This window comes from Schistocerca americana, chromosome 3 (assembly GCF_021461395.2).
Source record: "Schistocerca americana isolate TAMUIC-IGC-003095 chromosome 3, iqSchAmer2.1, whole genome shotgun sequence".
NCBI classification, from domain to species: Eukaryota; Metazoa; Arthropoda; class Insecta; order Orthoptera; family Acrididae; genus Schistocerca; species Schistocerca americana.
The window spans coordinates 535527672-535551536 of NC_060121.1; the positions used below are offsets into that span (position 1 = coordinate 535527672).

Below are 23865 nucleotides of genomic sequence, written 5' to 3' on the forward strand. Positions count from 1 at the left end.
CTGTGTGTGTGTGTGTGTGTGTGTGTGTGTGTGTGTGTGTGTGTGTGTGTGTTTTCTATTTTAAGACTTTTCTGCCCGAAGGCTTAAATATTGTAAATAAAACAGTCACAGTTGCAAAGTTATTTTTATTTAAACCAGGGTTAGGTGTCATCAGATTATATAAAATTGTCAGATGAAGTTCCTTATGACAGCTGACACACACACACACACACACACACACACACACACAAACGGAAATAAAAGAAAGATTCAGGAGTGCAATTAAAATAAGGGTAAAAGACTGTTAATGAGAAGATTCGCTAATGACATTATCTCAGCAAAAGTAAAGAACTACACAAAATGTAAAATAGAATAAACAATGTAATAAATGCAGAATATTGGCAAAGGATGCATGAAGTTTTGTGGAACAATAAGAAATTGGGTGGCTCTTTGCGGAATGAGCAAGGCAAGGGATACTTGATAGAAAACTGACTAGAAAATGATGGGATGTTAGGAAATGTCGAGATATCAGATAGCAACTTAAATGTTACTGAGAGAAGCTACTGTAAGGAAAGAAAGTCACTGGAATATATCCAACAAGTAGTTGATGCATAAGTGCTAGTCGAAGAAGAATACATAGGCACAGAGGGAGTGTTGTGGTAGGCAACATTAAGCCAAACAGAAGATGACCTGTGGTAATGTTAATCTTCTTTTTACAATCTTTAGAAATAAAACAGATTTACTGGCTCATATAGTATAAAATGCAGTGCACTAGTGTTTGAAACAGGAAGATGCGTACAGACTCGGATTGAATCTGTGCGGCAGATTAATGACAATAGCTGAAGTACTGGCCACCTCAGAAAATACAAATCACAAACAATTAGAATGCACACACAACAAAGTTTACACAGTTCACAGGCAGATGAAGCACTTATCTCCCTGAAGTAACTGACCACTGTGACGACAGGAAGTGCAGCCAGCCACAAACTCAAACAAAATAAATTTGCCAAATCAGGAGCACAGTGGAGTTCATCCTATAAACGATGAGCACTAAACATCTTGCCTCAGTACCATCTGTAGAATGCAGGATTGCTCTTTAATGACCAGTCTACATGTGCATTAACCTGTACCTCTTTTTCCTGTTTCATGCCATCAACTGCTACTCACCATGAATTTGCATGCACTGACAGTTCTGTATGCAATAATGATCTGCTGTTTGGTCATGATAACTTGACAGTTTTCCTGGTGCTGCCAGAAGCAGAGAAAATTGGCACTATTTGAAAGATATTAATCTATCCCAGAGTGCTGCTTATGCTGAGCTATGACGGGACACAAAGTACTACTGTGTGCATTGAAAGGCTTGTCCACTATCAAGTAACTTCTGCAAGCACTTGTCGAGGAGTTTACAGTAGCACAAAACTTCCTCAGGTTTACTTCAAATTGCGGGGCAAGTTAATTTCAGGAATTTTCTGCACCTACTTGTTGCAAAAGTGCAGCCGTGCTTAAAAACGAGAGCTTTTGCCACTATTGTTGCATCATTATTATCACTAAATAAAAATAGTGATGAAACACAAAATTAAAGGAACAGGGAAAAAAGAAATGTCGGGTTGGAAAAATGGATACAGGTAGGACGTATTGATGTTATCAAGAAACACTTCTGAATGAACTAAAATGAGGGAACTTCATTTACATTATAAACTTTCTGAGGATGTCATATGCTAATTGCAAACATCTATTGTCAACTGTTGTCGTTGTTGTTGTTGTGGTCTTCAGTCCTGAGACTGGTTTGATGCAGCTCTCCATGCTACTCTATCCTGTGCAAGCTTCTTCATCTCCCAGTACCTACTGCAACCTACATCCTTCTGAATCTGCATAGTGTATTCATCTCTTGGTCTCCCCCTACGATTTTTACCCTCCACGCTGCCCTCCAATACTAAATTGGTGATCCCTTGATGCCTCAGAACATGTCCTACCAACCGATCCCTTCTTCTGGTCAAGTTGTCACAAACTCCTCTTCTCCCCAATCCTATTCAGTACCTCCTCATTAGTTATGTGATCTACCCATCTAATCTTCAGCATTCTTCTGTAGCACCACATTTCGAAAGCTTCTATTCTCTTCTTGTCCAAACTATTTACCGTCCATGTTTCACTTCCATACATGGCTACACTCCATACAAATACTTTCAGAAATGACTTCCTGACACTGAAATCTATACTCGATGTTAACAAATGTCTCTTCTTCAGGAACGCTTTCCTTGCCATTGCCAGTCTATATTTTATATCCTCTCTACTTCGACCATCATCAGTTATTTTGCTCCCCAAATAGCAAAACTCCTTTACTATTTTAAGTGTCTCATTTCCTAATCTAATTCTCTCAGCGTCAGCTGATTTAATTCGACTACATTCCATTATCCTCATTTTGCTTTTGTTGATGTTCATCTTATATCCTTCTTTCAAGACACTGTCCATTCCGTTCAACTGCTCTTCCAAGTCCTTTGCTGTCTCTGACAGAATTACAATGTCATCGGCAAATCTCAAAGTTTTTATTTTTTCTTCATGGATTTTAATACCTACTCCAAATTTTTCTTTTGTTTCCTTCATTGCTTGCTCAATATACAGATTGAATAACATCGGGGAGAGGCTACAACCCTGTCTCACTCCCTTCCCAACCACTGCTTCCCTTTCATGTCCCTCAACATTGTTAACTGTACAAGCTAATATTCAGTATTTATTACTTTTATTACAAATTTAATGCATTTGAATTTATGGTAACATCAAAAAATCTGCTAAAATTTAGACACCTGTACTGCCACTCTTCTTTCCCTTCTGGTGAAACAGATTTATTGGTAAATTCATTTCGCACTTCCTTGGCTGTTGGTGCCAGTTACGTATTTAGTGAGTCCAATGGTATATTTGTTTCAGCTCATATGTTTTTGTGCCATTCTTCTTTTTGACATTGATATTTTCACACAGCTGCTGAACACACATAGCTTCTGAAAGTTTGATAAAAACTTTCAGGAACTGACATTTTCAGCAAGTACTTGAAGCAAAACCCGAGAAACTAGAACGAATTTTCACTCTTCAGTGGTAAGTGCACTCATTTCAAACATCCTAGCACAGTGTGTGTATGGCCTGGGAAATTTGGCGAAAACCCAGAAATTATTTCATCAGGGAGTAGACTTGAAAAAACGGCAATTTTTTAGAATTCCAGGAATAGACGAGAGAACATCAAAATGGAACTGCAAAGAAACTGTATCATTTACAACAAAACACAGTGCACATACAAGTATCTGCTGACAGCAAAATGAATGAAAATTATAAAATACTTCATAACAACAAACTGCTTTCGATGAGCATGATGTTGCAGTGGTTTGCATTAGTTTCTTTTGATCAATTGCCAGTGGGCTCAAGAGCATATGCAGAGCTAAAGTCACATAACAGTAGTGTCTACTCTCGCTTCTGACTACCTGAAGTGTGGCTGTTAGCTGTGTAAGCAGTAGCAGCAAGCAACCAGATGCTAACCAGAAAAATTTTTCTAGTGTGCCCAAACTACCAAGATTTGCTCATATGCAAAGCAGTGAGAGTTGCCATGGAGGGAGTAGTCTCCATGTGATCAACATTTGTTTCACGAGTTTGCTGTTTCCTCTTTGTTTACAGCTCTCACGTCAAATGAAAACAAAACAGATTCTTGCAACTGGGAGCTACCAAGTAAATTAAAATACATTCACATAATTACGGGAGAGTAAAATATGTTGTTTTCTGATATTATTTTATTTCCACATTATTGGCAGTCGAGCATTAATCATCTTGCAGAAGTATGAAGTTAGTTTTGTTAAATTGCTAAAGAAATTTGCATTTTATTAATCTTTTCCGCAGAGGCAGCCAATTTATTTGAAACAAAGTGTTTCATTCTGCACTATGGCTGGTTTCAACTGTTCACTGAATTTAAAGTGCATAATTTCATGTTTTGGCACCAGGTCATAATAAAGAGCCAAACATGAGATAATACAATGCTGGTACTCCAAGAAAATTGGCATCCCGAAAACCACATTAATAAAACTTAATATCAGGTATGGGACTACTTCAGTGTGAATCTGGACATACGAATGTGCACTTTTAGCTGAATTATGCATTTCAGTACGGTTTACAAAATTCCGAAGCTCTTAGAGTATTCTGATATCCTGTTTGTACATGATGTAAGATCTGTTAGTGCTATATACATACGAACATATATAAAAGTTCACTTGAAGATGACTGAGCAGGCAAATTTGGCCAATATTGACTAAAATGTTTTGTTTCAAATATATTGACAGCTTTAGTGTAATTTTACAAATCTGCCTTCCATGAAACACAATGTTTTTTGATTACAGAAATGTTTAGACACTCGTAAGGTGCCGCCACTAGACTTGATGTTATTCCTTAATTTGTGTTGTTTGAGTCTCAAATTTACAGAATGCCAATCTTTGGTAAATTATAGGCTGGGCAACACACCATGTTTTATCGTTGTAACTCCCCACAAAGCTTTAGGTTTGCTGCTGGAGTAGAACATAAACTGCCAGTTGTACAGTTTCTTGGCTTCACAGAAAACATTAACTTTTTCATGACTTTCAAAGGTATAAAAAATTATTGTTCTTGGTTCTGGCTTATATGAACAACTGGTTTTCTTTCTTTCTTTTTTTTCCAAGAAATTTGTATTTCTTCATACTAGGTTTCTGCAGTGCTCTGTGGATGTAAATCTTATTGGAAATGGTAGATAATTATTGCAGAATATAAATAGAAAAATTTGTTAGTCGCCACATAGCAAAATATTAGGGTACTTTGAGTTGTAGAGTCCAGTTATTATGTCAAGGACTGCTTTCTTATTTTGCATTTCTTATGTTATTATATGATAAAAGAATTGCCCTAAATATGATAACATTATATGTCCTCTCTGAAAAACATACTGCAGTGCAGCACATGGTCACGTGAAACCCACTGTGCATGAAATTCATAACAGAAATGGGGGTGAAATATGTAGGATCAGAGCAAACACAAGCATGAGTATATTTTGTCATAGTAGCTGTCCGTCCCCCCATGAACCATGGACCTTGCCGTTGGTGGGGAGGCTTGTGCCTCAGTGATACAGATGGCTGTACCGTAGGTGCAACCACAACGGAGGGGTATCTGTTGAGAGGCCAGACAAACGTGTGGCTCCTGAAGAGGGGCAGCAGCCTTTTCAATAGTTGCAGGGGCAACAGTCTGGATCATAGACTGATCTGGCCTTGTAACGCTAACCAAAACTGCCTTGCTGTGCTGGTACTGCGAACGGCTGAAAGCAAGGGGAAACTACAGCAGTAATTTTTCCCAAGGGCATGCAGCTTTACTGTATGGTTAAATGATGATGGCGTCCTCTTGGGTAAAATATTTCAGAGGTAAAATAGTCGCCATTCAGATCTCCGGGCGGGGACTACTCAGGAGGACAATGTTACCATGAGAAAGAAAACTGGCATTCTATGGATCGGAGTGTGGAATGTCAAATCCCTTAATTGGGCAGGTAGGTTAGAAAATTTAAAAAGGGAAATGGATAGGTTAAAGTTAAATATAGTGGGAATTAGTGAAGTTCGGTGGCAGGAGGAACAAGACTTTTGGTCAGGTGATTACAGGGTTATAAATACAAAATCAAATAGGGGTAATGCAGGAGTAGGTTTAATAATGAATAAAAAAGTAGGAGTGCAGGTAAGCTACTACAAACAGCATAGTGAATGCATTATTGTGGCCAAGATAGACGCGAAGCCCACACCTACTACAGTAGTACAAGTTTATATGCCAACTAGCTCTGCAGACGATGAAGAAATTGATGAAATGTATGATGAGATAAAAGAAATTATTCAGGTAGTGAAGGGAGACGAAAATGTAAGTCATGGGTGACTGGAATTTGAGAGTAGGAAAAGGGAGAGAAGGGATAGTAGGTGAATATGGATTGGGGGTAAGAAATGAAAGAGGAAACCGCCTGGTAGAATTTTGCGCAGAGCATAACTTAATCATAGCTAACACTTGGTTCAAGAATCATAAAAGAAGGTTATATACATGGGGGAATCCTGGAGACACTAGAAGGTATCAGATAGATTATATAATGGTAAGATGGAGATTTAGGAACCAGGTTTTAAATTGTAAGACATTTCGAGGGGCAGATGTGGACTCTGACCACAATCTATTGGTTATGAACTGTAGATTAAAACTGAAAACACTGCAAAAAGGTGGGAATTTAAGGAGATGGGACCTGGATAAACTGACTAAACCAGAGGTTGTACAGTGTTTCAGGGAGAGCATAAGGGAACAATTGACAGGAATGGGGGAAAGAAATACAGTAGAAGAAGAATGGGTAGCTTTGAGGGATGAAATAGTGAAGGCAGCAGAGGATCAAGCAGGTAAAAAGATGAGGGCTAGTAGAAATACTTGGGTAACAGAAGAAATATTGAATTTTATTGATGAAAGGAGAAAACATGAGGATGTAGATGAAGATCAAATGGGAGATACAATACTGCATGAAGAGTTTGACAGAGCACTGAAAGACCTAAGTCGTAACAATGCCCCGGGAGTAGACAACATTCCATTAGAACTACTGACAGCCTTGGGAAAGCCAGTCTTGACAAAGCTCTACCATCTGGTGAGCAAGATGTGTGACACAGGTGAAATACCCTCAGACTTCAAGAAGAATATAATAATTCCAATCCCAAAGAGAGCAGGTGTTGACAGATGTGAAAATTACCGAACTATCAGTTTAATAAGTCACAGCTGCAAAATACTAACACAAATTCTTTACAGACAAATGGAAAAACTGGTAGAAGGATTCCAGAGAAATGTTGGAACACGTGAGGCAATACTGACCTTAAGACTTATCTTAGAAGAAAGATTAAGGAAAGGCAAACCTACATCGTTTCTAGCATTTGAAGACTTAGAGAAAGCTTTTGGCAATGTTGACTGGAATACTCTCTTTCAAATTCTAAAGTTGGCATGGATAAAATACAGGGAGCAAAAGGCTATTTACAATTTGTACAGAAATCAGATGGCAGTTAGGAGTTGAGGGGCATGAAAGGGAAGCAGTCGTTGGGAAGGGAGTGAGACAGGGTTATAGCATCTCCCCGATGTTATTCAATCTTTATATTGAGCAAGCAGTAAAGGAAACAAAAGAAAAATTTGGAGTAGAAATTAGTCGAGGGAGAAGAAATAAAAACTCTGAGATTTACCAATGCCATTGTAATTCTGTCAGAGACAGCAAAGGACTTGGAAGAGCAGTTGAACGGAATGGACGGTGTCTTGAAAGAAGGATATAAGGTGAACATCAACAAAAGCAAAACGAGGATAATGGAATGTAGTCGAATTAAATCAGGCGCTGCTGAGGGAATTACATTAGGAAATGAGACAATTAAAATAGTAAAGGAGTTTTGCTATTTGGGGAGCAAAATAACTGATGATGGTTGAAGTAGAGAGGATATAAAATATCGACTGGCTATGACAAGGAAAGTGTTTCTGAAGAAGAGAAATTTGTTAACATCGAGTATGGATTTAAGTGTCAGGAAGCCGTTTATGAAAGTATACGTATGGAGTGTAGCCATGTATGGAAGTGAAACATGGACGATAACTAGTTCGTACAGGAAGAGAATAGAAGCTTTCGAAATGTGGTGCTACAGAAGAATGCTGAAGATTAGATGGGTAGATCACATAACTAATGAGGAAGTATTGAATAGGGTTGGGGAGAAGAGAAGTTTGTGGCGCAACTTGACTAGAAGAAGGGATCGGTTGGGCATCAAGGGATCACAAATTTAGCATTGGAGGGCAGTGTGGAGGGTAAAAATCGTAGAGGGAGACCAAGAGATGAATACACTAAGCAGATTCAGAAGGATGTAGGTTGCAGTAAGTACTGGGAGATGAAGAAGCTTGCACAAGACAGAGTAGTGTGGAGAGCTGCATCAAACCAGTCTCGGGACTGAAGACAGCAACAACAGCTGTCCATTCACAGTAATGCATGTTTCCTGGCACCACTTTCTGGCAACTGTTCAAATGAACCTATTTCTAACAGGTTGCGCGAAAATATTGCTAATTGTGATTTGAAAAGTGTTACTATGGAAGTAAATTACCTTTTACGCAAGATGAATTGTTATATGTGTGAGGATTTGCAATGAATTTCTTAAATCACAGAGCTTTTGACTCTCATTCAAAACTTAACACTTTGAAGACTAGCCACTTAGAAAAATTTCAGGCCCAGAAGACAAGCCATTTTTGTCATTAGGTAAAATTTTAGTGAAAGCTTAGCTTAGCTTGTAGCTGTGTTATATGTATATTAATTTAAACCGGTAACTTTCTCTTTTTATGTGTTTGTGCCAATTACATGATATTGTTATTGGCTGACTACATCATGTGTCCTATGTTCTAAATAACTGGTGTCATTGGCTGGTGAGATCACGTGACATGAACTATGATTGGCTGACAAAAGTGCGTCACAATCACGATTTGAGTACTTCAGAAATTAATGTACTGCATTTGGTGGAATTCGTATTTATACTTTCATAATAAGAAAATACAGTTTGTACAAGTTGCAGTGCATCATAGATTTTTCCAAAACCTTTTTCCCTATGTTTCACTTCCTAAAGTGCCTGGACATTCTGTGTCGGTGTTTAAAACCTTTACCATTCAAAGAATTAAGTTTTACACCTTCAGGTGAAAATATACGTCATTTAACATGGAAGAAGTGTATTTTCATCCAGGAAGAAGTGTGTTTTTAACCAAGAAAAATCTGGGAATTTTTTCTTGTCTGCAAATTCACTTTGTACGCAGATTAGATCTGTTTGTCGGACTGGGATTCGAACCTAAGAAACTGGTCTGGCACACAGTTTTAATATAGCAGGAAATTTCATGCAAGAAACTGTTACCACTAACTTGTGAAGACCACCTTTTGAAGTTGATGAAACTAACGGACGTCGACTTGGAGGTGGGAGGGCTGTTTGCTTACTGCTGTGTGGTGTGTTGCTGTTGTGTTCATGCATCTTTACATTATAAAATGAGTCAAGAGACTGTCCCTAGACCATCACAGGTTTCTTCTTCTGGTTCGCCATTGACTCTTAAGAGAAAAAGGACACCAGTAATTTGCAGCAGTGAACGAAAAAGATGGAGACTATATTACAGAACTGAGAGGCAGAACAAGAGAGGAAAGGCCTTGCCCAGTTTACTTATGGTCTCAATTAAGGGTTGCTACCCACACAGGAACGAGTGTCTTAGTTTTACACTGCTTATGATATTTTCCAAATCTCATGCAGGCAAATATTTAATATCCCTGAAAAGGAAAAGTAATGTCTCGTTATGTTGTTAAAATTTCAAATCTCTAATATTTTCCTTTATTCATCACTGATTCATGAATGGTCATTAGGATGCTGTTCCTTACAGTTACTTAGAAACATGTATTCCATTTTTCAATAATATGTACTACATTAATCCTAAACATAGCTAAATTGCTTATGTAGAGGATACTTTAGACTTTTTAGATTCTTTACCTTTGGCTTAGTTTCTTTGGCTCTGGCATAGTTTCTTTGGCTCTGGCATAGTTTCTTTGGCTCTGGCATAGTTTCTTTGGCTCTGGCATAGTTTCTTTGGCTCTGGCATAGTTTCTTTGGCTCTGGCATAGTTTCTTTGGCTCTGGCATAGTTTCTTTGGCTCTGGCATAGTTTCTTTGGCTCTGGCATAGTTTCTTTGGCTCTGGCATAGTTTCTTTGGCTCTGGCTTAGTTTCTTTGGCTCTGGCTTAGTTTCTTTGGCTCTGGCTTAGTTTCTTTGGCTCTGGCTTAGTTTCTTTGGCTCTGGCTTAGTTTCTTTGGCTCTGGCTTAGTTTCTTTGGCTCTGGCTTAGTTTCTTTGGCTCTGGCTTAGTTTCTTTGGCTCTGGCTTAGTTTCTTTGGCTCTGGCTTAGTTTCTTTGCACAAAACAGTCTCAATACGCAGGTTATTCAAAGTGCACTGGAGGTATTCTAGAATGTCAAACAGATTGCACCAAGCTTGCAGTAGCTTTTACCAGTTTTGCAAGAGAAGATTGGATGGAGATGAGGATGCACTCATCTCACAAAAATATTGAAATTAATTAATCTTGTTTGGTGTTTAGTGCATAATAATTGAATTGTGTTGCTGTGGTGGGCGGACATTGTGTTTTTGCATTCCAGTTTCTTGGCACAGATTGAAAACATCAGGCAAGGCACCAGTGAGGTGTTGTACTTGTACAAGTTGTGGATAGATAATGTGGCATTTGGCAAATGCTGGCAAGCAGAATGTTACATGTGTTACTGTATGGGATAGCACTTCAGACTGACTGTTGCTAGCATCGTATCCAAGAACAAATTCGTCAAGAAAGCACCTCTCCAGTTCTGGGCAAAGTTGATTATGGGTGATTATCACAGACAAATGAAGTCCGCTAATTTTGAAAAATAGTCTGCAAGTACGCTGGTTCCTAATATTGCACCCAGTTCTGTGAGTGTGATGGATAATGCTGCCGTACCACAGCAGGCAGTTTGACAGAATGTTTAATAAATATTAATTAATGATTGCAGAATTATGTAGAGTGGCTGCAAGACAGGAAAATAGACTGCACCGACACAATGATGAAGGCTGGCCTGCTATCAACAATAAAGAAAAACAAACCATACAAAAACGTGTCCATCTTTGTTAAAATCATGTCGAGCGGAGGCCACAGAGTAGTCTGTTTGCCACCTTACAATTGCATTCTGTAAGATAGAACTGGTATGGGCCAAAATAAAACACAATTACAGGGAGAACAATGTCACTGCTACATGTTGACGGAAAGATTGTAGAATCTTGTAAATTCTGCCTTCCTCTCTGTCACTGCAAAGGACTGCCAAGACAACTGCAGGAAAACGAAGCAGCTGGAGCAAGAGTATTGGACACAAGATTGAATAACGGAAATGGCCATGATGAAGTTGTGATAAACACCACACGGTGGTGGTGGTGGTGGTGGTAATCATCATCATCATCATCATCATCATCATCATCATCATCATCATCATCTTAAACCAAACACAGATGACAGTCATCTTTCGTGGATATCATTTTGATAAGTTTCACATATAACTAATTATATTTTGTAAACATTACTATTGCATATAGCTGAATTAATGCAATGTGTAAACATTCAAAAAATTCAATTTTTGACTTTTGATTCATAGTATTGTAAGTTTCACTTTCATTTACTTTCATTATTTTTTATAAATAAATTATACACTCCTGGAAATTGAAATAAGAACACCGTGAATTCATTGTCCCAGGAAGGGGAAACTTTATTGACACATTCCTGGGGTCAGATACATCACATGATCACACTGACAGAACCACAGGCACATAGACACAGGCAACAGAGCATGCACAATGTCGGCACTAGTACAGTGTATATCCACCTTTCGCAGCAATGCAGGCTGCTATTCTCCCATGGAGACGATCGTAGAGATGCTGGATGTAGTCCTGTGGAACGGCTTGCCATGCCATTTCCACCTGGCGCCTCAGTTGGACCAGCGTTCGTGCTGGACGTGCAGACCGCGTGAGACGACGCTTCATCCAGTCCCAAACATGCTCAATGGGGGACAGATCCGGAGATCTTGCTGGCCAGGGTAGTTGACTTACACCTTCTAGAGCACGTTGGGTGGCACGGGATACATGCGGACGTGCATTGTCCTGTTGGAACAGCAAGTTCCCTTGCCGGTCTAGGAATGGTAGAACGATGGGTTCGATGACGGTTTGGATGTACCGTACACTATTCAGTGTCCCCTCGGCGATCACCAGTGGTGTACGGCCAGTGTAGGAGATCGCTCCCCACACCATGATGCCGGGTGTTGGCCCTGTGTGCCTCGGTCGTATGCAGTCCTGATTGTGGCGCTCACCTGCACGGCGCCAAACACGCATACGACCATCATTGGCACCAAGGCAGAAGCGTCTCTCATCACTGAAGACGACACGTCTCCATTCGTCCCTCCATTCACGCCTGTCGCGACACCACTGGAGGCGGGCTGCACGATGTTGGGGCGTGAGCGGAAGACGGCCTAACGGTGTGCGGGACCGTAGCCCAGCTTCATGGAGACGGTTGCGAATGGTCCTCGCCGATACCCCAGGAGCAACAGTGTCCCTAATTTGCTGGGAAGTGGCGGTGCGGTCCCCTACGGCACTGCGTAGGATCCTACGGTCTTGGCGTGCATCCGTGCGTCGCTGCGGTCCGGTCCCAGGTCGACGGGCACGTGCACCTTCCGCCGACCACTGGCGACAACATCGATGTACTGTGGAGACCTCACGCCCCACGTGTTGAGCAATTCGGCGGTACGTCCACCCGGCCTCCCGCATGCCCACTATACGCCCTCGCTCAAAGTCCGTCAACTGCACATACGGTTCAAGTCCACGCTGTCGCGGCATGCTACCAGTGTTAAAGACTGCGATGGAGCTCCGTATGCCACGGCAAACTGGCTGACACTGACGGCGGCGGTGCACAAATGCTGCGCTGCTAGCGCCATTCGACGGCCAACACCGTGGTTCCTGGTGTGTCCGCTGTGCCGTGCGTGTGATCATTGCTTGTACAGGCCTCTCGCAGTGTCCGGAGCAAGTATGGTGGGTCTGACACACCGGTGTCAATGTGTTCTTTTTTCCATTTCCAGGAGTGTATATAAGTTATAGGAAAAACTCTCTCACATGAATGTCAACAAATTAGGTAATTTCTGAACCAATGCAAGTGAACCACTGTGTAGGACTCGTGGTTCTTTTGTGAGTTTGTGTGAGGTAACCACAGGACCATGAGCTATTGCAGCCAATTCTTGCTTCCCAACCTGCATTTCCTTCTCCATGCCCCTCCCCCCCCCCCCCCCATCCTCACTACCCCATCCTTCCCCTCCCTCGGTGTGTTTACTTCCTTCGACCTGGCCATCCATGTGGTTTTGTTCTCCTTTCCTTTTCTCTTTCCCTTTTTAACATTTTTGGTTCCTGTATGGGGTTTGACCTCCACTTCCATATTTTTTGCCTGTAGTATGAGCCATTTTGGGAAGAACTCTCTCCCCAGCTTCCACGGCGTGAATTCCTCTCCCTTTTTCCTTCCCCACCATAGCCCCCCCGTCCGCCCCACTAGGTCAGCAGGGCTTGTAGCCAGTACGCATTGTGAGGCTGTTATTTACACATCTGGCTGAGCCCCCTGACAACACTGGGATCACACTTCTGACACCCGAACTGTTGCATCCCCATGTTTGCCTAGGAGTGATTGCTCATCATTTTGGAGCATGTAGAGCCCAGTAATGGCCACTGTGCCAGGTTGTCCTTGCTGTGACTAGTTGGCGCACATGGGGAGAGCTGCTGGTCGCAGTGGGTGGTGTATGGGCGAATGCTTTGTATGTGAAATGTATCAAGATCCAGTAATCTGGCTGTTCTTCTATAGTCATCTCAATTGGCAATGGATCATTGAATGCCACTGCTTATGACCCTGTAGCTTCCCTTCCCTGCTACATCCTGGGAGGAGGAAACACTTTCCCCACTACCTGGTCTGTACTAGGAAGCACGAAGTACATTAACTGCCACAAAGCAGTTGCTTTAGGTGGAAAATATGGAAAACAAGTTTGGCAAGCAGTTGGGTTCCCTGTTGATCAAAACTACTACTGCTACCCAATCTGTAGCTCTTCATGCTTATGTTCATCTTGGCGATGTACTGGTGTCCATTACACCTCACCTGTCTCCTAGTAAAGTCAAGGGAGTAATTTTCCAGAGGGATCTCATCCTTGAAACTTATGAGGAACTCCTGGCCAATCTGGAATGAAGGGATGTTCATTTTGTTTAGCATGTGCAGGAAGGTCGGAAGGACAACCGCACAGATAGTAGCACCTTTTGGCATTTGAGGGAGATAACCTTCCCCGAGAACGGCATGATGGGAAGTTGTATCTTCCACCACCTGTGGTGTGCTCTTGGTGCTTCTATTTCTGGCACGTCTCCCAAATGTTCAGTGGGCCCTCTGGGTGCTGCACGAGGGAACCCCTATTTCCCACCACCTGTGTGCCTTAATTGCCACAGCCGTCATTCTCCATGTTTACCAGATTGCACGGCTTGTAAGAAAGAAAAGAAGATACAAGAGTGTAAATCCCTGTATCATTTATCTCGTCAGAAACTTAATCATATGTCAATGACTTCTACTGTTGGCTCTGTTAGGTCCTTTCCGGCTACTTCCTCTTCCTTACCCCAGTCCCATTCTCCTCTCCTCTCCTCTCGCCCCCCTCCCCCCCCCCCCCCTGTTGTTCCCATGCCCTCCTCTCCCGCTGAAGAACAGCCCCCCCTCCCCCACCTCCCTTTTTTTCCAACAGTGATGGGGTTCCCTCCCCATTCTGTTCCTTGCTCTTCCAGGAGGCTTTTGTACCAGTCCACCAGTTCTTGTGCAACACCTCACAACCCATTTTGTGATGGTATTGGCATTAGCCTCCTATCCAGCTGCCTTCCTCGTCTGGAAACAGCAGGCTGAAGCTTCCTGCTTATATTTTACCCCTTGTCAGGCGGAATCCTACGATGAACCTTATACTGAAGGAAGCTTCTTCTGGCCCTTTCTTCTCCACAATTCAGCTCTTTTGCCTGATTCCATCCATAACCAATTGCTTCAACACCTCAATCCTCCACAATGACAATATCTCCTCCAGGTGTTTAACTATATTTGGCTCCAAGACATTTTTCCCCCCTCAATGGAGACACAGTATAGTAGTTCCCGTCCTTAAGCCTGCAAGTATCTGTCATCCCTTGATAGTTACCAACCAGTCAGCCTACCCAATGTCTCCTGCAAGTTACTAGAATGGATGGTGGCTTGTCGGCTCAGTTGGATCCTTGAATCTCGGGACCTTTTATCTCTCCAATCAGTCATCTGCTTCAGTTGGAAGCCTCAGTTTGGCAAGCCTCTTCATTAAGCTTCAGGAGTGGGGCCTTTGGGCCCCCTACCGATTTTTACTCTCCAGTCGCTGTCCCATTGGTCGTTCAGATTTTGGGTTGCCACTGTTCGCAGCTCTTCACGGACCCCGGAGAATGGCGTTCCCTTTGCTCGTAGCTATTAATGGACTTATGGCATCTGCCAGATCATTGATCACCCTTGCTCCGTATGTGGACAATTTCTGTATTTGTGCTAGCTCCCACTTGGTGGCCTCTGTGGAATGATATCTCCAGGGTGCCATCCGGTATGTGTCCAAGTGGACAATCTCACACTGTTTTCAATTCTCTCCCCTTATGTCGAGGGTGGTGCATTTCTGCCACCGTATTGTGGTCCATCCCGATACGGAGCTCCACCCCAACGCTTGACTGTGGTCTCCCAAATTCTATGTCTTGGGTCTTCTTTTTGACAATACCTTACTTGGCTGCCCTATGTATGTCATCTGAAGGTTCGCTGTTTTCATAAATTCAGTGTTCTTTGCTTCCTTGCCCACACCTCTTGGGACGTGGAGATCATTCAACCCTTCTCCATCTTTGCCATGCATTAGTTCTGTCTCGCCTGGACTATGGTTGACAAATTTTGTGGATCAGCTGCCCCTTCCACAATGCTTCTCTTGGTCCCAGTTCACCATTGTAGTATACGTTTAGCAACTGGTGCCTTTTGCACTAGCTTTGTCGATAGTCTTTTGCTGGATGCTGGGATCCCTCCTGTTTCAATTCAGTGGTCGCAGCCCCTGGTTTCTTATGCCATTACTATCTCTCTTCCCTCCTGCTCACCCCTCCTTATTCTATCCTTTTTGCATCTTCGGTCTGTCACCCGCACGTCGCTCACCCTCGGATTGTTGTACTGGTTGGACTCTGCCTTGCTTCTCTCTGCTGTGACTTCCATCTCCTCTCCTCGTCCTCTTTCACGTGTTGTCTCCTGACAACACCCCCTTGGTTAGTTTCTTGGCCATGGATTTGGATGGATCTCTTCCATGGCCCAAAGCTCCCATCGCGCCAGTGGTGTTCCATTGTTTGTTCCGAACACTCTTAGGGGAGTTTTAGGATGCCATTGTTTCTTACATCAATGGCTCTAAATCCACCAAACATGGGGAATATGCCTTCAAGTCTTCTGTTGGCATGGAACACCATCTCTTGCTTGCCGTATGTGGGGGTGTTTACTGTGCAATCGATGGCCATGTATCAGGCCCTCTGCTTCATTAGAGTCCTCACTCACCCGAGTTTTGTTATGTACAGATTCAATGAGCTGCCTTCAAGGTATTGCTCAGTGTTTTTTCCCACCACCCCTTGGTCTCTGCAACCCATGACCTTCTTGCTGATCTTGGTGGTGGTGTTGCTGCTTGTTCGATTGATATCCTTTGGGTTTTTGGCCATGTAGATATCTTGGGTAATGAACCTGTTGATTGTCTGGCTGCCCCCCACCCCGCCCCCATTTCTTATTTTCCCACCAGAGGAGGATTTGTGGCTTCACATCAAATCCCTTTTTGCTCAATCGTGGCCTGATTCTTGGGAAGCTACCTTCCTGTCTAATAAACTCCGTGTAATCAAGGAGACTTCCACCACATGGCGTTATTCCGTCTGCCTCTCCCAGGGAATCGACCAGCCTCTACCATATTTGTATTGCCAATACTAGGTTGACCCATACTCTGGTAAGAGCTGCCGCCTCCCCCTTTCCCTTTTCTTTTGAAAGTTTTGGGCCCCCCTCACTGTGATCCAAATTTTTTGGACTGTCCCGTCTTTTGGATCTTCGCACTAAATAGTTTCTTCCTTGTCTCAGGATGTTGGCAGACGACCCTCACATGGTTGCTTCTGTCCAGTTTTCTTCATGAAAGTATTTCTCCTTTCAGGTATTGGTCCTTGAATTTTTATCTGAAATCTAAGTTCCTCAGTTAGCGTGAGCATTGGTTATCGAGGCATTGACATTGCCTCCACACCATCCTGCCTTTTCTTTGTATTTTGTGTGGTCTGTTGTGCTGTTTTGTTTCTTTTGTATCCCACCTGGAATGCGGCACGTGGGTCTGTCTGCTCCTGTTAACTGAAGGGTAGGCGTAATGTAGGAAGTGAGTAGGAGCAGGAAGAGGTGAAATGTTTCAGTACTGCGTTTAACTTTACGGAACATTTAATAGAGAATAGTAGTCAATGACATACGTAACTTTGCACTGAAGAGCACGTAGGTTGCGAAGCTGGATAGGCATCTACACTAATAGCTACTAGTAGTAGGACAAACTATTATTGAAGTAATGGAAGTAACAAAGTGTGTAATGGCTAGCCCCCTATAAAGTAGAAGCCAAGTTGCTTGTTCGTCAGCTCGGAATCAAATGGGCTGAATGTGAAGCGGCGCTTGTAGAGCTGCACAGCACCGGCTAGAGGGCACTGTCGTCAGTGTCGTAGTGCCAACCTAAGAACTTGCATCAATGCCGTGGCATCGTAGCTATTGATACCACTGATGTTGACATTAGGTCAGTCTTTGGGTGGAGTAGTTCATAGTACATTTCAACAATTACAAGGCAGTGTTTCTGATTCCATTACAGAGGTTTTGACTTCCATATTTGTTTTGCAGATTAGCAGTTAGATTTTGTTCAACCATGTGGTGCGCAAATGTCACTGCAGTGGATAGCTTTCAATGGTCACTTCTCTGGAATTTTCAGTCGGTCATGAGGTTGCAAATGCAGGTAGGGCACAACCCTTGAAGGGACCGCCCATTGTAGTGGACTTCGTGCATTTGCAGCCTCAGGACTGATGGAAAACACCAAAGAATCTATCATTAACAGCTGTTCACTATAGTGGTTGCTATGTGCCACAGGGTTAAGATACACCAATATCAAGCAATTGCAAATTGTCCCAATCTGGTAAATGAGGCGGCCATTGATATGTCACTGCTTCTTACAGTGATTCAATGTCTAAAAAGTTGGTGTCCATCTCACATTGAAATTACGGCTAATTTGATGTAGACTACTTCAAGAGTAGTTGTGTAGTTTGAGTTAAATGAATGTATGTATTACCAAACTATTGAAAGGCTACTGTGGTTTCACATCCTGTCACTATTGAAAATACTGTGACATTATGTGTAGCAGACATTATCTCAAGCCAGATTTTTAAGGTTCTGTGTACAGAAAAACTGTTACCTCTGAGTTAAATCATTTGTGTGGGAATCTAGGCCATACTGTTAGTTTTGTTGTGTCTTCTATCCTGGAGGCATGATGAGAGAGTATCGTCTTTCACCACATTGAACTATTATTATTATTATTATTATTATTATTATTATTATTGTTGTTGTTGTTGTTACACTCACAGCTGCAGCACTGTGAGCTACTTTACTTTTTCATTTGAAAATGAAAATAATTTTGTTGCCACCTCAGTGTTAACTACATATCATGTTCTTTTAGCAGTTGTCATTAGTCATATTAAGTTTCCTTGCTATTTTATACAATCCTTATTTACAGTAGTTGAGAATGACAGATACCACTTATGAAACTGCACTTTTTTGTTACTCAGACTTTTTAATTTTTGAGCCTATCTGTGTTACCCACAGCAATGTATTGAGAAGTACTATTATAAAACCTCATGTTTGGAGTGGCTGAAACATATAGACTTATTTATTTATTTATAGAAAAAATATAGAGTAGTCTGTCACGATGTGCTCATCGGGTACATTGACTTATCTTGTTTAACAGGTACCATTCAGTGATTTCTTATAATTTGCACAGTACTTTTGTTTTCTTTGCAGTTTAAGAATGTGTGTTTACTGCTTTGAGAAGTTCATAAATGTTGCATTTACTGGCACTCCTGTTGAGGAAACCATTTTCCTTTGTTTCAAAGTCCACAATTTTTACTTCAGAAAACTATTAATATTAATTATTCTTATTTTTCAGGGTTGGTACATAATTACATATGCACTGGGAATCTACCACTTAAATCTTTTTATAGCATTCCTTTCACCTAAAATAGATCCTGCTTTAGACTTTGAGGGTAAGTAACTTTTTAAGTTCAGCTACCCACATTATGCAGTGCATTTCTCCTTTTCTGTCAGATGAGATAGCTGATTCATTGTGGAAATGTGGTGAGATTGTCCTATGTTGTATATATTCTACTGGCATTTGTATTCATATATGCTGTCTGTTGAGTAACATTTTGTAGTTTTCAGAAACATGGTCATCATTCACTGTATGTAATGTGCTGACTTTCACCTCATTCATGTTCAAACAAGAGCCATTCTGGTACAAACTGAACTTCTTTCTTTTATTAATTTGTCACAGATAAAATTACAGAAATCTGGAGATACTTTTAGACTGATGATTCCTTTGTAAATGAGACAATATATTGACAACTTCCTCAAAAACATATTGTTGCTCCCAACAACTGATTGAACATTAACTCCTCAACTGCTCCACCATTATTGAATTGAATTTTTGCTTCCCAGTGCCTTCCTCAAAGAACAACATGGAAAATGGCACTTAAGGGGGGGGGGGGGGGGTATTAAAGAGGAAAATGAATTAGTGACACCATTTCAGTTCCAAAACACAGTGAGTGAGAATGTCTGCTGAGACTTCAGTTTTGCTTAACTTCCTCCCTTTCCTTTTTCTCATACATGCCATATGCTGTCTTGCTCTCTCATCTCCAATCCTCCTCCTTCCTTTTCACACAGCTAAAATGTTAATAGCTTCATTAACTGTACTGATAATTTTAAGTATAATCTGTTTGTACAGCTGGATTCTTGCAAGGTTTTGATGCTTGGTATGAAGCAGGATGAGAGAACAGCCACTTTTTATATTCAGACTGTCGTGAGTGGCCTCCAACACCAGTAGATCTTGCCATATGTACAACAATTGTATTTAGTTTAAATGACATTTCAGGATGTTACATAGATGTTGCCAATGCTCATCTTGCTTTCAATAGAGAACCATTTCATAGGAAAACAGACTAAAAGGGAAGGTTTGCTATAAATTCATAGTTACGAAAGAAGGTGTGAACCAGTTGCTGCAGGAAGAACTAGGTTAACAAATACCGGGCCACTAACTTACTAGAGCAAAATACATGCTTCGGGCAAGTGACATTTCTCTGTATTTTTTTGTAGAATAGGATCATGTTATGATGTGTGGAGCAAGAAAATGTGTTGGCATGGATCAGAACAATAATGTAGAGAGCGGCCTACTAAAGATAAATTGGATAACAAACTGTAGAAATGATTGATTCCAACTGAAGAGGTGTGTGTCAACGTGAGAGACTGTGTCAGTTATAGGATTGAATATGGGTTTGGTTCTGATTGATGCTGTTGGTGTGCTGAACTCAACATTCATAAAACTGGTATCAATGGTAGTGTCATAGAAATTTTGGCCCTTAAAAGCATGAAGATAAACAGTAAATTTACTACATCTAATTATTAGAGAAAAATGAAGTCAGGCTACAAACTATGTAGGTTATTATAACTTGTGTTTTTGAAATTGTTTTACCAATGAAATGGGAATGTTGAATTTGAATGGACATAGCTTAACATCCGGTTATTGTGAAATGAGTAGTTACCACTTAATTGAGGAAATGAAATTTAGGAAATGATAAAAATACAAAAACATTCTTGTTCTTAGTTTTTGCAGTGTTTAGCATGTTAAATCCTCTGTGTGAATAGAACATTTTGGAAAGGTGATAGTAATAGTCACTATATACGTGGCTTGAGCCAGTGATTTGTAGTTATTCGTGAGGTAACATTATGAATTGTTAACCTTTCTAACTTCTAAACGATATGAGGTAATCCTAAGGGAAGATGTAAATTTCAAAAATTCTGGAGTACATCTGTTTTAGAGCTTATTTTGTCTGATGTGATTTCACATAATCTAACTCGTCTCATACAATTTGAGAATTTTGTTACTGTATAGAACAACTGATTAAGGACTTTGGGTGCAACAGCCATTGGGAAACAAGAGATCGGTACAGTATTGGAAATTGAGGCAGCGTCCATCAAACTATTTAGAAGACTAGTGGCAAAAAAATATATGCTTTGAGAAATTTTGGCCTAATGAACAATTATATGTAAAGTCCTAGGTGACAAATGAAATCTGAATATTGTGGAAAACTAATAGAAGGTATAGTTTAGCATCTAGAGGCACTGGTAACAGGACTAAGCTAGGTTTCAAATTATGTTGCAAGATTCTAATGTCATTAATGTCAAAATGTATGTTATTTGGAAGATAAACTCGGCTTCTCCAGCTACAAGATAAGACCTATTTGGAACACATTGAAAAATAATCCTGGGTCTCTCCCGTGCTCTCCCTCTCTCCCTCTGAGAACAGTGTCAAAAGAAGGTTGGTAATATTCAATACATCCTACATGACCTAAATACTGTTGCTTGTTATTAATTCTCTTAAAGTAAATGTTCTCAGCTGAGCTTTGCAATATATTGAATTACCTGTGTACTGGATCATTTCGTAGTGGTATTTTCCCAGACAGACTGAAAGATTCTGTTATGAAAACATGCCACAAAAAGGACATGAACAGTTGGCAATATGGAGTGAATCACAACCATAATTGTAAAGCCCACATCCTAGAATTAATGAAGCGCCATAGTTCAGCTACAGCACTGCCCTCCAGACAGTTATAGACCATGTAAAAATGAGGAAATGAGTTATTTTTGCATACTTCCATTCCTCATTTGATTAGGGGCGGGGAGGAGAGAGACCAAACTTACAAGTAAAACACTTATTGTGTACAGAAGCATGTTGCTTGTGTTAGTTCTAGGCCAGGGTTGAGCAAAAGAACTGCCCAGTTGGCAGGTCATAGGCAGGTGAGTCACTGTAAGAATGTGATATGCATGTAGTTCCTTTATTGGAAAAGGTCCTGCAGTGACTGCTGTGGTTTTGTTCATTGCAGCTAAAAAAAAGTAACTATTTTGCCTCTTAGTTTTAGTCCACTCATTTTGAAATGTTACACACTTTTTTAATTTAGTAGAAGGTTATAAGCAAGAACACATGCTATTTATTATACATCTATTAACTTGTTTCATTTATTTAATCTTGCACAGAAGTGTCAAGTTAGGAACAAGCCTACTATTGTGAAAAAGAAAGTTTTTTACATCAATCAAGATTTTTTAAATGCAATTTAGTTAACATCTCAGTATTTGGAGTGAAGCCACAGGTCATCAAATGGATTGTATCAGTCAGATGAACACTATTAAGACTGTTTCTAAGCTCTGATTTCATTAACTGCGTATACTTCCACTTCCACTTTAGTATGTAATTCTCAACATAGTGTAGACTTGGACAGTTACTTTAAACTACCATGGGTACTAGGTTATGGTCCACAGCATACAGGATGTACATAGTCTGGGAACACTTGCAATTATTTATTGCACAAGAACTAAACATTGTACAGACGTCATACATATTACATTTTGAAGAGAAACTCTGAAAGTACTTTTTACAAACATTAGATGTGCTAACCATGACTGACCCATCAGATGTTCATACGGTAATCGAATTCTTGTCTTATCCGCCTCAGAATGGCATCATCGACTGGGCAGTCGCTTCCTGTATTCTCTCTCGGAGCTCTGCCACATCACGTGGTAGAGGCAGCACATACACCAGATCTTCAATGTTTCCTCACAGAAAAAAGTCACACAGAGTGAGATCTGGTGATCAGGGATGCCATTTCATGAATCAGCTGTCCTCTTCTGTAGCACAGTCGATCCGACAGCACCGTGTTCAGGCACCCACGAACTTCACGTTGAAAATGGGGTGGAAGATGAAAGATGAAAGGAGAGACCGATTGCATTTAGAGTTCACGAGATGCACGATGCACCAATTTCTTTGGACTCCTTATGAATGTCTCTTGTACGTGCTCCACATTCACTTCAGTCACATTGGGACGTCCGCTTCTCTTTGCCGGGCAGAAGCAACCCGTCATAATGAATTTGTTGTGCCAGTGGTAAATGGGTTTCCTTGTTGGTGGCTTGTTACCATACTTGGTTCTAAACATCCATTGAGCTGCTGTAGCAAACTTCATTTTGTCAAACTCCAACACACACAGGAAGCTCACTCAGCACCTGAACTCACTATATTTGCAACTAGCACTGACTATCAGCAAATTACCAAACTACGCTGTGGTAGTATACATGGGGGGGGGGGGGGGGGGGGGGAGAGAGAGAGAGAGAGAGAGAGAGAGAGAGAGAGAGAGAGAGAGAGAGAGAGAGAGAGAGAGAGAGAAACTTTCAGGGTTTCTTTTCAAAATGACATGTATGATATCTGTACAACGTTTGGTTCTTGACAATAAATAGTTGAAAGTGTTTCTGGACTTTATGTGCACCCTGTATTTCTTTGCCTAATGTTTTTTCTCATAATGCTGGAGACATCATCATAGACGGTAAAAACTTGGATATCATTTCCAAACATATTAAAGCTCAGCAAGCTAAACTTGTTTAAGCCTGAAACTTCTTTGCAAATCCTTGGCCTCTGAAGGCATCTTCAGCGTTATGAGACAAACATTAGGCACAGAAATATGCTTTAGACCACGACCTAATGTCCATGAAACAAAAATTACTAAGCAAGGAAATGTGCCCCTGGAAGTTATGAAGGCATTGCTAATTACTCATATAATTTTTTTTTCATGATGTTCTTTAGATTTCTATTCTTTTTCTTTTGTTCATATGGGCATTTCTAATTGTGATTATATAACATTCTACTGTGATTTTTAAATGTAAAGATGTAATTGTGATTATTTTGTGTGCCAATGGATAAATATGTTTCTTGCTTTGTACCTGTGGTAAAGTTTGTAATATTCTTTTGGAATATTATTGTGAAAAATGCAGTCAATAACACGTATAAAGATTTATGTAACTTACGATAACGATATAACATCTATAGACAGGGGACAGCGACAGTGATATTGATAGTCGAAAGGTTGTTGTGTAGTAGAGGGGATGGTGGATGGTGTGACTGTGAA

At 41.0% G+C, this 23865-nt stretch overlaps 1 protein-coding gene across 1 annotated transcript in view; it reads left to right on the top strand.

The window, feature by feature from the left end:
- Positions 1-23865, top strand: part of LOC124607303 (protein RER1) — a 75071-nt gene that overhangs the window by 35195 nt on the left and 16011 nt on the right. Inside the window, exon 4 of the mRNA XM_047139597.1 lies at positions 18810-18906. Coding sequence (XP_046995553.1) covers positions 18810-18906 — 97 coding nt within the window. The remainder of the gene's footprint in view (positions 1-18809; positions 18907-23865) is intronic.